This window comes from Gobio gobio, assembly GCF_949357685.1.
Source record: "Gobio gobio genome assembly, chromosome: 7".
NCBI classification, from domain to species: domain Eukaryota; kingdom Metazoa; phylum Chordata; class Actinopteri; order Cypriniformes; family Gobionidae; genus Gobio; species Gobio gobio.
The window spans coordinates 51,876,045-51,890,832 of NC_137103.1; the positions used below are offsets into that span (position 1 = coordinate 51,876,045).

Here is a 14,788-nt window from a genome sequence, read left to right on the forward strand (position 1 = left end):
TTTTACCCTTGACAGAGTTGCTGAAGGCACAGTGGATACAGAGATTAAGTCGGACCAGGCTGCAAGCTCTCATATCCTATCAGAAGAGATGGGTAAGCTTCAACTGATGGGCGAGATCCTTCAACACCTCAGATTTTACTTAAAGGTCCCATGGCATGAAATTTTCATTTTATTCGTTTTCAACATTAATATGAGTTCCCCTTGCCTGAATATTGTCCCCAAGTGGATAGAAATGTTGATCGGTGTAAACCCGAGTTCTGGCTGTCTTTCTCTGCCTTTGAGAAAATGACAGCCCAGATGAGCCAATCCTGAAGTCTCCTGGTTTGACGTCCAAGCAGGAACGGTTACCTCCCTTTCCTCCACCCAGAGAATCTGGCACGCCCATGCAAGCGCTCGAGAGATCATTGCTTGTGAACGAGTGAATGCTGGCAGTTTCTCAGTGTTTGGATGTACAAATGAAAACAGAAGTCTTTTTTCAGTTCCTTCTGATCTGCGATCAGTGATTTCTGATGTGTAGCTAATTATTTATTATTCGTGCACACTCAGCGGCTTCCCGACAGAACGGTGTTTACTATCTTGTGAGTCAGTGTTTTTGTACGTCCTCGTCGCGTCTATCTGTTCTAAAATGTGCACACAGTCGTTTCTGCTCAACATCATCAGACTCACATCTCTTTAGAGATAAACCTCACACATGCCGAAGCTCGGACTGCACTGGCCGGTCGGCCTACAACATCCCCGACCCCCAGTACTGCATCTGGCCCACAGCGGAGGCACCAAACGCGGCGCGAGATTAAGCAGAAGGGGGTAAGCGTGAGGGTATCCGGCTAGGCTAGCCCCACAGTAAACTGGATTACATTCGATTCGATTAATGCTGTTGTATCTTTGTTTGCGCTGTGTACTCAATGCGCGTCACTGACGCTTTTCATATGATAGGAACATATCTAAAAATAATGCTATTATCAACACTTACTCGTAACTCGTTCATCTCGACAGCTGTAATGGTACTTTGCATGTGTTACAAAGTTGGTAATAATGATGAAGACGGACTCGGCGTGACTGGGACTCGTGTTTATTCAGAACTCTCAGATACAAACACAATAAACTTGCGCTGACTGACAGCGCTCTCATAACACAGCAGTTACTATAAATAACTTTGTTAGCAATCGCTGAGCTCAGTCTCTGGTACATTAGTGATGTCCGGTTCGCGAATGATCTTTCTTTTGAACCGGTTCTTTTTAGTGAACCGAACCAGTTCACCAAATCGGACTGAATCGTTCTAAACGGTTCGCGTCTCCAGTCAGTGCTGATCCATAATTTACTAAAGTTACTAACTTTCTGACATGAGTGACAGTCCCTCCGACTAGAAATAGACTAATAACCTGAAGTATATGCTGTAACTACAACAGTTCACTGATCTGAGACTGACAGAACTGATGTGAAGTGAACTCAGGTCCATCCGTCTCTCTGGCAGCAGCTCGTGCCTCGTAGACCTCGTTAAACCACGCCCCCTCCCCCCTGTCAGCCAATCACAACAGTGGGCGTTTTTACTGAAGTCTCACAGCAGACACGCCTCTTGTAACAGGGCATTCAGCCACAGGGCAAACATCAGTATTGAAAAAATGCCTTTTATTTCTAAATTATGACATTTTATGATGTAAAAATCATACTAACAATATAAGTACACCTCAGGAAACATTATAAAATAATAGAAAAATGCCATGCCATGTGACCTTTAATGTTTTGATTTGGTGCATTGGTTCCCAAACTGGGTTGAAATTCTGAGTTTTGCCATTCATTTAATTGTAGCCCACCTTAAAATACTATTAAAACCAAGCATGTGTTTCTAACAGGCAAAATGCCGTAAAAGGTCAAATACATGACATCCAATCAAATTACCTCATCTTTTGCAGTCAAAACTGACAATCCACTCAAGCAATGTGCATATGATGGGTTGCGTGCAGATATGCTGCTTTAGCAAATTGCGCTACATTACTGCCATTCCGGACAGTGTACCTTTGTAAATTGTTAGCACTTACTAGTATGAAGAACAATTGACACAGACATGAACATTTTTAATGTTGTTTATATGTCTATGTGGTGTTTTTAATGTGCTTCAAGACAAACCATGTGCAAATTCATGTCAACATCATTGCAGACTGCTGTGCAACTGCAGTGAAAAAAAGACAGTCTCAAAAACGTGGTTTGAAATTGACAGTGTTTCTGGCGTCACAAACTAACTTGTAACCAATCACGTCAATGTGTGGGCGGAGTTTAGCATATCATTAACTGCTGCGAAGCTGGGGAGTCTCAAGAGAAACCAGGTTGATATGAAAATCGGGTACATTTAGCAATATAGCGTGTGAATTGCGTATATTACGATGTTATGATGAATTATGCCTTTCACCACTGACTTTCTGCGTTGTTCAAAGCGTTTCTAAGGATAATGATTTTCAGAAAGCAGACTGAACATGGTTTGTGTAACATTAGCAACACATTATAAGCTGTTTGATAATGTAGTCAAGCAAAAGGCTAATATTAATTACCGTTATGTGCCCGACGTTGTAAAGAGTGATACCATTGTGCAGTGTTTACTAAAGTAACTTGAGTAAAAGTTGACATAGTGGATCTCTGAGCTCATGTGTGAGTGGGTGGAGGCGGGGCTAATTTGCATATTCATGCATCTGCATATATTAAAGCTGCAGTCCGTAACTTTTTGCGCTCTAACAGAACTGCACGTGTCTTGCGGAAGAACATTGCAGCCGGAGCTACTTCTCTCTGTTTATGTCTATGGCGAGTCACGCAGGGACTGTGCTCCTCCGCAGCGCTTCCTACCAGACCGGCCTGAAATAGTCCCAATATAAACACTTATTATAAGTGTACCATAATGATTCAGTGCAAGACAAAAACACGGTTTGGAAAATGGATTCATGTTATACATTCTCATTATATAATTTTTGTAAAACTTGAACACAAAAAAAGTTACGGACAGCAGCTTTAAATGAAGCCAGGGTGTAGTTACATTCAAAGTATTTAAATATGTCATTTTGGTGATTTTATACGACAGTTCATCAAACAAAAGTGTAATAAGTAATGTATAATTTAAACAGTTTTGTACTGTTATAAAATAATAGTTCCAACAAAAACCACAGCAGAACTGCAACACAGCGGTGTTTTGTGAATGAATCTGCTGCTTTAGTTTCATATTAGTATAGTTAGTTTATTGACCTTTCGAAAATCTTTTTGCATCTGTGGCACCCTAAGTCGACAAAACAGTCATGAACAGATATGAACAAACATAGACAAATTACAAAACAACATTGATCATTCCACCATACATATGTAGCCACCCTTAGACACCAACATCCCTCTCACAACAGCAGAATCACCACCATAGGTGTACAATGACATCACAGGGATTTATTTTACAGAGCTATGCTCAAGAATATGAAGGATCTTAGTGCACGGGCACCTGCAATCTTGCTTGCCATATTCACAACCTTATGTAATTTGGTATTTTTCACTGTCTGTGGTAAATAAGAACAAGCAATGAAACTAAAAGTCAGAATACTCTCCACCAATGAGTGATAGAAAAGAACAAGTATATGTGTGTCCACACCAAACTGCCAAAGCTTGCGCATGAAATACAATCGTTGCAGCCCTTTCTTATAAATTGCTCCTATATTAACACCCCATGTCAATTTTGCATCAGCGACTGTTCCTAAATACCTGTATTCACCTACAACTTCAATGTGCTCACCATTGACAATTATTTGTTGTTGTACATCACCTCCTACTCTAAAATCCAAAATAATTTCCTTGGTTTTACTAGTATTGGAGAAAGCTGGATTGACTCCATTCAACAAACTCATTCACACATCTACGATACGCCACTTCATCTTCAGTGATCAAGCCAACAATTGCTGTATCATCTGCAAATTTAACAGTGAAAACATCAGATGAAGATTTTATTTAAAAGTATCCCTTTGTTTTTAACATCATTGCATATTTCTCTATTGAAAACTTTTTATTTAAAACATAATTAAATTTATAAAGGCAAAAGAAAAAGTTAACTGGAAAAGCAATTTAAGGGGGCAGATATTGTCCCTTAATGGAAAAGGTGTGATTGCAGTCTAAATGAAAGAGAGGGGGTACGCAGAAGGGTGTTAAATGCCTCAGGGGGCGCTCCACTCTGAAAAGTTTGGGAACCACTTCCTTAGTGCACTTTATGCAATTGTTATTCATATTTTACGTTCAGAATGAATCATTTTTGCAGCTTAATTTAAAAAAATACTCTGGTTGGACTGAAGTTTTGAGTTCTGAAATTGACAGTAGTACAATGAACTCTTTAATCTCATTAATTCTCAGGAAAATTTGATTCCTCATGACATATAAATCCCTATAAAAAGCATTGTTTGATGTGCAATGGGCTGTGTATTCCAGTAAAACTCTAGTGACAAAATGAAAGGCTTTGATGCATGACTTTGTTTTCTCTTTCTGCAGAGCCCCTGGTGGAAAAGACAGAGGAGGTGATTCAGCCGTCTGAAAGTGGCCCTGTTCTTGAAGAGGTTTCTGTGAACACCACAGAGAAGCCTGCATCTTTGATCAACGCGCTTCAAACATCCGAATGCGGCGTCCAGACTCTGCAAGCGCAGTTCTTTGATTCAGACACGGTCGCGGCTTCCCCTGAGCCTATCCGTTCATCTCGCTCTGAGGACCAGATGCCTGAAACCATCCCCAAAACGGTCAGCTTCGCTCACACCCAGACCCAAATGCAGGCAGAACCCCAGAAACCTTCTAATAAGCCATCGAGCTTATGCACTGAACCCTCCCCGGCCCCGTCCACGTCCTCAACGGGACTAAAGAGAGACATAGCCACTTCCACAGAAGAGCTGCACGTTCCTGAACCACAATCGCCTGCGATCCAGCCATCTAAGGACTTGACATCTACACCAGCCTGCAAAGCAGGTAACGCACAGTATATTGTAGATGCCGAACCCAAACCCAAACCATCCAATGAGCTCACCCGTGAATACATCCCCAAAGTGGGCATGACCACCTACACCATCGTGCCTCAGAAAACACTAGAAAAGCTCCGTTTCTTTGAGGTAGAGTTGACTCTGGAGCCTAGTGTGGACTGCAAACCTGAAGCAAAGTCTGTCTCCAATGGCACGGTTGCTCTTAACGGCCATCAGAACGTCTTTGCGCAAACTAGTTCTTGTACGTCACCTTCGGCAACTGCTTCGTCCCCAGTAGAAGAAGGAACGGAATCCGCTGTCAAAGACAAGAAAGTTCCACCTGCAACAAGACCCAAACCAGCCTCTTTCCGCGTGCCGCAGCACAAGCGAACACCCGGGGATTACGTAATCTCGGCGGCCGTACGCCGAGCGAGTGTTGGGAGTAGCAGCAGCAGCAGTAGCAGCTGTAGCAGTCCTGCAACCCGTCCAAAAGAAGCCATAAGCAGCCCGCAGTCAGATGTATTTGCCCCGCTGGAAAACTTCCCTCCTCCACCACCACCAGTCCAGTGGGAAGAAGAGGAAAAAAATGCAGTAAGAGCGAGTGAAAAGCCTCTACCTCAGAATGCAGAGGTAGACGGGCCTCGCCCCGAATCCTCTAGATTTCCACCGTCGTCCTTTCTGCCCCACCAGAAGAGTCTTCCCACGCCTACAATGAGTTTGGAGAAGTTGAGAAGCTTTGCTGCGCCCAAACCGTTCACGCCCTCATCGCCTTCTCGCTTCGCTCAGGCCGTGTCCTCTGCCGTGAAGAGGTCCAAGGCTGTTTCCCATCATCCCTTGGGGCAGTCACCACACACACATCCTCTCATAGCACAGAAATCCATTAGTGAATCGCCCGAGTCGCCGACAAGCACTGTGAGTACAACCTGGTAAAATATATTATATTATTATATCTTATGGGAAAAATATTTATTTATTATATATTTTAACAAAATAAAGACTTTGAAAATGTATTATTTGCATGACCATTATTTTAAGGATTTTTTGTGCATATTTAACTACATTTTTGTACACTTTTTGGTCTGCAAAATGCTTCGAAAATATATTATTTTCATAACATTTGGGCATATTTTTTCCTCCAGATTTGGTGTGATGAATTTGAATGTATTACTTTTGATTTGTTATTCCTATTATCCTCAGTTGTCATTTTCAGTAGATTATCATTACTGTAATACAGAGCAGAATCATTGAACACGTTTTAAATTATTGGTCTATTTAGACATGCATAAGAGTCATTTTTGGCTGTTGCATTACATTTTTTAGTCAGCTAAGAATTGCATTTTTTAAAATCAAAACAAGTGAACATAAATTATAATTATTTCTGTTGCACTCTGTCTACCAGTTTTTTAATGCAAAAATACTTACTGTTTGTTTTGCTGATGCAACAGCCAATCAGATTACTGGAAGATTACCACCCAAAATGCCACCGTAAGAAATTTCTAAATGAAAAATGAGGCCCCATGTTGGCATATTTGCATATAGTTGTCACTGGACTTAATAATGCAAAATAATGTTTTCATGATCAATCATCACTGTCACTTCCAAGTACTTATGTAAAAAACTACAATAATGTATAATAAATACTATATCATATTACAATAATGAGAAATTCTAAGGCCCGTTCACACCAAGGACGATAACTATAACGATAAAGATATAGCTCTAAAAATCGTTCTTAGTATTGAAGAATAGCAGAGTTCAAACCACAGCTATAACGATAATGGCACACAGAAACAATATTGTTGGAATCTCTTACAGAACGATTTTATCCAGTTGATGAACGATAAAAAGACTGACAGCCAATCAGAATCCATCCTGCTGTAACGAGCTCCAGCATTTACAGTGACAGACAAGCACACGCTTATAATAAACAGAACGATATCATCCGCTGGCGTGGACGCCAATATAGTCATCTTTATAGTTAACATTCTTGAAGTAGAATATAATATCTCATGTCTTTTTGTTGATTTGGGGGTAAAATATGGCCATGTCTTTTATGGCCAGAGTTACTCCAAAACTAACATGGCATTTATGAACATGCAGTGAGATGGTGAGAATACCATGCGGGTGGAGTCTGGACCTAAAAGGTCTTTTAGGTGCTGCTATCAGCACTTGGCTCACCTTTTGTAGCCTCGTTTTACTACGGTTGTTGTGTAAGTCATTAATCTATTGTGAAATACACCCAGTTTAAACCGGCGCTGGTAAATTAATATTGGGAGTTGGATGACACTCATTGTAATGTCTGTGCGTGCACTCAATGTATTGACGCACATGGCTCATTAATCTATGTCCCGGATTGACCTGTCTACTCGTCTTTTGTTGTTGTGTCTCCGGGGCCCACGGCACCGTCAAAACAGTCTTGAGTAAAAGCTTTTGTTTGCTGATGGGTTTAAATTATTTTTAACATCCTGTGAAACATTTATGAGAAGATTCAGTCAAGTGTGTCTAAACTTTTGACTGATGGTGTATGTAAATAATGTTGTTTATGACCACGTGTTGTTATATTGGTGCATATAATTGAAAATGAAGACAGGATTTGATTATTTAAATGTATTAATATATTTAATTAATTTTGTTCATTACCATTCAAAAGTTTGGGGTCAGTAATATATATTTTTTAAATATATTTAATACTTTTTAGCAAGGATGCATTCAATTCTCAGTAATGTCAGTAAAGACATTTATAATCTGTTACAAAATATTTCTATTTCAAATAAATGCTGTTATTTTGAGCTTTCTGTTCATAAAAGAATCCTGAAAAACACGTTTCCACAAAAATATTGAGCAGCACTTTTTTTTTTATATATATATAATAATAATAATAATCCTAAATGTTTCTTGAGCTGCAAATTCGAATATTAGAATGATTTCTGAAGGATCATGTGACACTAAGGACTGGAGTAATGATGCTGAAAATTCAGCTTTGATCACTGGAATCAAATATATTTTAAAATATATTCAAATAGAACATTTGTTATTTTGAATTGTAATAATATTTCACAAGTGTACTGTTTTTACTGTATTTTTGATTAAATAAATGGAGCCTTGGTGAGCAGAAGAGACTTATTTTATAAAGAAATCTGTGTGACCCCAAACTTTGGAGCAGTAGTTATTCATATTTAAAAAAAAAGAAAAGCCGTTAAACCATTGTTATTGTTAACATTATATTAATAATGGGTAACATTTCATTATTTAACTACTTGAACTAAGAAATAACAATACTTCTACAGCATTTATTAATCTTATTGAATGTTCATTTCAACATTTACTAATACATTATTAAAGTCCATTATTAACATAATTTAATGCACTGTGAACTAACAGGAACAAACAATGAAATGCTTGATTTTTATTAACTAACATTAACAAAGATTAATAAATACTGTGTTGATCATTGTTCAAGTTAATGTATTAATGTTAACAAATGAGACCTTATTGTATGGTATTACCAAATAATAATAATAATAATAATAAAAATGCAGCTATATTGCCCTCCTTAAAATGTTCAAACTAGTGCATATTTACACAATTATAATGTAAATGCATTATTTTATGCACATGCATGTGTCTATGTGTGAGTGTGTGATTGCCGTTCTAATGTATGTGCGAGTGTGTGTCAGTGGGAGTACAGTGGAACCGTCTATCCTGTGTCGTCTTCATGTGATTTATGCGCGTGACGCAGAACCAGCAGTGTCTCTTTTCTCGGACCCTGTGCCTGTCTAGTGCGCATCATCCTCAGTGTGTATTGTGTGTTTTCTTCCCCCCTGTGGACCACAGGTGACAGACAATGGAGAAGGACGCACAGAGAGATCCAGAGAGGCCCCATCACAAACAGCAGGCCACGGCGAGCCAGAGCCCAGCTCCGCCCGAGATGGAGGCATGGGAACATGTAAGATTGGAAATACTCAGGCGTCACCAGTGAGTGAATCTAACACTAGATCTAACCATCACTGAACCACATAGAAACCCTGATAAAACAATAACCTTCATTTTAAAGGTCCTTTATGTACGGAGCCCCTAAAGGGACCTTTATCAAATAAAAAATATACAGACTTTCACGTGCTCACGAGAAACTTTCCATTTTATCCACACAGTCTATAACATATTTCCTTTGTGTCACTTCCATTTTACTATGAAGAAAATAAGAGTATGGATTAGTGATGTTGGAATTAATCATTTCTATGATGCATCGCGATGCAAATGTGGACGATTCTGCATCGATGCAGACCATAATCGATTGTAACCTAGTGACGTTTCTCCGAAATCATGCGTCACATACACATTCTGGCGCTAGCGTAAAATGGCAGAGGGAGGTGGAACACAAAAGCAAGCAATAAAAAAAACACTATTTTAACATTTACAGCGTGTGAGGGTGTGTTCGGGGTGTGTGTGTGTTATTGTAACTTAAGTACACTACTTGAGTTTTATGCTCTTTCAGTATGTACTAGTGTTTATTAGTCCTCTTAATGCGTCTGCTGTGTTCAGTCTTAAAGGGTTAGTTCACCCCAAAATAATGTCATTTATTCCTCACCCTCATGGCCAGGTGTTCTGCGAGTCTGATTGACTCCGGTATTACAAATAATGTTAAACAGACCCGGCTCCGTGTAGACCTCTAATACACAGTATACATAAAAAGGAAACTGTAATGCGTGAGCATGCAAAAAAAATCCTATGCTCACGTGAACATTTCTCGTGTGCACGCAATAGCTTCTGATGAACGTGTGAAAGTCTGTAGATTTTTTTATTTTTGGAAATGTCCCTTTAGGGCAGGGGTCTCCAAACTCGTTCCTGGAGGGCCACTGTCCTGCAGAGTTTAGCTCCAACCCCCCAAAAAACACACCTGAACCAGCTAATTGCTGTCTTTCAAGGTCCTAGTTAGACATAGATATACATAATAAAGGCTAGATGTCTTACGGCGGAGTCTCTAACGTCATCACCGGCGGCCATCTTGTCACAGGCAAGATTTCTGGCAGGCTTTGTGGTACCTGATGTAAGGCGAGTGATCTGCACGAACACAAATACTCTTATCTCGCTGAAATCTTGACGGATTTACAAATGGTTTGGTTTCTTACAAACGTTATTAACGTGGCTATAATTCTAGATGCTTGAACAAATTATGAATAATTATTCATAGGTATGCAGTTTCATAACTACATCTCTGACATTTTATAACAAACCAAACAGTTTGAAAATCGGTAGAAAATTGAGCAAGTTATGGTTATTTAAAAAGTACATGCACCATTACAACACAATGTTACGAGAGAGCGAGCTGACTGTGACAAGATGGCCGCCAGGTGCGGACGTCGACCTCCATTGGCCAGCAGCGCGAACGAGACATCTAGCCTTTATTATGTTTATTTATGCTAGTTAGGGTGCTTTCACATCTCTAGTTCGGTTCATTTGGTCCGAACTAAGGGCAAACAATTATACACTGTAGCATTTTACAGCTTTTTTGGTTCCTTTTCACTCCACACTGATTGCTTTGGTCCGAACCAGTTGAAACGAACCAAAATGCAGTCACATGACAACATCCACATCACTCATTGGCCTATTTCCTAAACTGCGACTGCGCGGGCTGGTTTTGTCCCTGGCCATAATCTATTACATTGTGCAAACAATACATTTCTATAATGAAGCGTGGATGCGGCTTGAAAACAACGTTCTAATGCACTGCAGACGGCGAGGACGCATCACTCATCACTTCACGCGAAGATCGCGCTGTTCTTGTGAGTTTTCAAAAGTTGGGACCTAATACGGTCACCAGGCCAAATTTCTACGAGGCTCCGCACCTCCTCACTACTCCAAGTTTGTCTGCGAGCTGCCATGCTAAAGTGCAAACTATCAACAAACACTTCCTCATCCCATAATGCACAGCGCAGCTGACTACGGCAGCTGGTTTAATCCAAAAATGATCAGTACTTTTTGCAGTTGGGTCTGTTCGAGGTCGGATCACGTTCTCACCACAAACAAACCACTCCAGAGTTCGTCTGAAAGCGTCCCGATACGCTTGTTTGGTCCGCTTTTGGTGCGCACCCGAGTGCGATTGCTGCCTTCACACCTGACCAAACAAACCGCACCAAAGGGGAAAGCGAACTCTAGTACGATTCAACCGAACTAAATGAGGCAGGTGTGAAAGCTCCCAAAAGCCCTGTTTCCACCGAAATTACCCGGCACAATTTTACCAGGAACTTTTTTTAACTTTTTTCCCCCCCAGACCTACTACTGTCTGCGTTTCCACTGTGGTCTATAGTGGCAAATTAGTCCAGAGACGTGGGACGGCGCTTGACTGTTCCCCCCCACTCAGCGATGGACAGTAATCATATTTGCGATACTGTCTGCAACAATAACAAGTGGAGGAGATGCAAGCAGCGCTGCTTTTGCTGGTTATGTATTGGTTTACTAAAGATGTAATTAACAAAACTGTAGGAAAAGAGACCAGCACTGATACTAAAGCGTATTCTGAAAGCTAGATTTAAAATAAGACCACGTGTTATAATCAGCTATTACGGACAGTGACGTGAGATTGCTCAGACCAGCAACTGCACCATCGGACAGAAAGAGCAAGACTGATATTTACTGAACGCAGAACGAACCTCGCAAGACTTTTAAAAATGCCGGTTGAACTAAAATGCTGCGTGAGCTCAACCAATCCGCATGTTCAGTGCCCAAGTCCCACCCCCGAAAGTTCCTGAACTTTGAAAAAGTACTATCTCGCGAGCAGGGACTTTCGGAGGGGGGAATATTTACCCAGAACTTCATTTATTCGAAACACACCGAGTCCACCCCCAAAGTTCCCTTTCACACCTACCTTGTTTGGTCCAGATTTTCTGACTTTTTAGTTTAGTCCGAATCAAAATGACAGGTGTGAAACCTCCCCTGGATCACGGTCTGGACCAAACAGACGAAATTTGGTTCGACGAAAAGAGGTCATCTTGGTCCGGGTCAAACTGAACAAAGGTTCGGTTCGTTTCTAGTGTGAAAGCATTTTCTGTTTATGTTTAAATATTATAATGTTATTTTTAAATTCAATCTAGGCTACATTGATTATGAAAAGTGAAAAGATGCACAATATGTCAGAAGGTCAGAAATGATTTTGAAAGAAATTTTGTATGATTTTGCTTTGAAAGCCTTTCTTTAATGTGAATTTCGTTTTGTATAAATTGTATCTTAATTTTAATCAATGTTTAATCAGATAATTGCCTGGATTTAATAAATAAGAAGCAAATAGTCTATAGCAGACAATAATCGCGGGAGCTTTGCACATGAACTGGAGTCTCAAATAAACCAGAATACTTGCCTCACAAACATGAGAAATATGTGTATATAAAGCTTGAAATGTCCTTTTAAACGTAACGAAAAGAAAATAGTCAAGCAATGCGCACTGTTCAATAGTGGCAATGATATGCGTCCGTTCATTCACTCTTGAGGTCAGACGCACGTCTGTTTACAAACCAATCAATGTCCAGATGCCGCCCACATGATGATGACGAGTGGACGCAAGCGTGTCATGTAAAGTTCTTTAGTGCGCTCGCATAATTGCAATGTGAACCAAACCAAAACTAACCCAATGTATAAAATGTATCAAAACATGAACTTCGGTTCGGACCTTGGTGCGGACTTTCAGGTGTGAAAACGCCCTTAGACACAGATTAGCTGGTTCAGGTGTGTTTAATTGGGGTAAACTCTGCAGGACAGTGGCCCTCCAGGACCGAGTTTGGACACGCCTGCTTTAGGGGCTCCGTATTTATCTACCTCAACACACCATCAATAACTGACAGTCCATGATGAATCATTTATAAAAGTTTGTAAAGTTTGTTTGTGACCCCCCCACCCTCTCCACAGGGGTCTGAAGCATCTTTAGCACCGTCTCATACATTGAAGGGAACATCGGAAGTCTTTCATTCAGCGGAAGAATGAAGCATCCCTTCATCCTTCATCCCTTCATCCCTTCATCCCTTCATCCTTCATCCCTTCATCCCTTCATCCTTCATCCCTTCATCCCGTCATCCTTCATTGACAGAATTCGCAAACATTCAACAGGTCATGAGAAAATCTTCAGAGTTCATTTTTGTTGTTTTGTTTTTTTGCATTCATTGATTTTTAGATTTCTCACACACCAGAAAACTTTCTGTACGTTTTTATCTGGACCTGGACAGAAACTGCGTAGAGCGCAGTCTTTCACTTTCACTTTTTCCCCCTCGTGTTTTTCTTCACACATCTTTTTTTATTAGCCACAACATGCCATAAATGGAAAAAAAAATCTAATAATAAAAAAAATATATTCCTTTAAGGCATTTTATTTTGAAAGTGAAAAATATTTTTAAAAAATTATAAATAAAAAAAGTTAATCTTTCAAGCTCCTAAAATGACAAAAAGGATTTTTTCCCCCCTTTTTTTTTTTTTTTGAGCGAATTATTCTTTTAATAAAAAATGAATTATGATTGTTCAAAAAGCGTGGAGATGAACTATAGTTGTGGATTTCATTTAATTTATTCTACAGATTCATATATTTCCTTAATGTCTGTTACACCCCCCCCCCCCCCCCCTCTCAATAAAAGTAACAGAGATCCTAATAATGTTATCATATATGAAAAATGTATTTTTGGGTGTTTCTTGACATATGAATTACATTATGAAATGTGTAAATAGGCAGATGTGAGAGAAAATGCTCTGATCTATTTCGAGGCCTAATTTTGTTTAAATTATTATAGATTTGATTTATGTAATTATTAGACAATAAAAAAATGGTACTGAAACTTCTTCAGTCACACCTTAATCCCTTGTCAAGCATTAGGACAGAATGTATCTTTAATTATGGGCTGCGATTATGTTTGAATAATAATGTTATTGAACAGTTTTCTGGATCCCACAACATCAGATGATGAATTTGACAGAAACACTGGGCTCTGAGGAGAGAAAACTGCTGTATTATTTCAATTCAACTCTCCTCTCTGTTCTGTATTAAACCTCACTTTTACAGTTGGTGTCCTCTCTTTGTGTTACTGTGTGTGTGTGTGTGTGTGTGTGTGTGTGTGTGTGTGTGTGTGTGTGTGTGTGTGTGTGTGTGTGTGTGTGTGTGTGTGTGTGTGTGTGTGTGTGTGTGTGTGTGTGTGTGTGTGTGTGTGTGTGTGTGTGTGTGTGTGTGTGTGTGTGTGTGTGTGTGTGTGTGTGTGTGTGTGTGTGTGTGTGTGTGTGTGTGTGTGTAATGAAGGAGGAACACGATGAGTCTTCCCATCAGTCCTACAGCATTGATAAACAAACTAAATAGAGATTCTCAGAGTGTGACCATCAAAAACATTTGTTGAAGAAAATATTCCCTCCATTCCTTCCTTCCTTTCTCCTTCCCTCCATCCACTCCTTCCTTCTTTCTTTTCCTTCCTTCCTCCATTCCTTCCTTTATTTCCTTCCTTTTTTCCTTCTTTCTTTCTTTCCTCACTCCCTTTTCCTTCCTTCCTTTTTTCTTTCTCTCTTTGCAACTCCCCATTTTCTTTCTTTTTTTATTTGGTTCTTAGTCCTAAATTTCTTTCTTTTTTTTCTCTTCTTCCTTCCCCCATTCCTTCCTTTTTTCTTCCTTCCTTCGTTCATTCCTTACTTTCTTTCTTCCTTTTTTACTTCCTTCTATCTTTCTTTCCTCCCTTCCTTCCTTCCTTTTTTCTTTCTTTTTTTATTTGGTTTTGAGTCCTAAATGTTCTTTCTTTATTTCCCTTCTTCCTTCCTTTCTTCCTCCATTCCTTCCTTTTTTCTTCCTTCGTTCATTCCTTACTTTCTTTCTTCCT

At 39.7% G+C, this 14,788-nt stretch overlaps 1 protein-coding gene across 4 annotated transcripts in view; it reads left to right on the forward strand.

The window, feature by feature from the left end:
- The window catches only part of cobll1b (cordon-bleu WH2 repeat protein-like 1b), an 89,308-nt gene extending 75,314 nt beyond the window's left edge, over positions 1-13,994 (forward strand). For 2 of the 4 annotated variants that reach the window (XM_079821415.1, XM_079821417.1), the window contains 4 exons: positions 16-92; positions 4,501-5,867; positions 8,790-8,930; positions 12,855-13,994. In XM_079821415.1, the coding sequence (XP_079677541.1) occupies positions 16-92; positions 4,501-5,867; positions 8,790-8,930; positions 12,855-12,929 (1,660 nt within the window). In that variant the 3' untranslated portion in view covers positions 12,930-13,994. The remainder of the gene's footprint in view (positions 1-15; positions 93-4,500; positions 5,868-8,789; positions 8,931-12,854) is intronic. The other 2 variants (XM_079821416.1, XM_079821418.1) reach the window with 2 other exon arrangements.
- Positions 13,995-14,788: the final 794 nt, after the last annotated feature.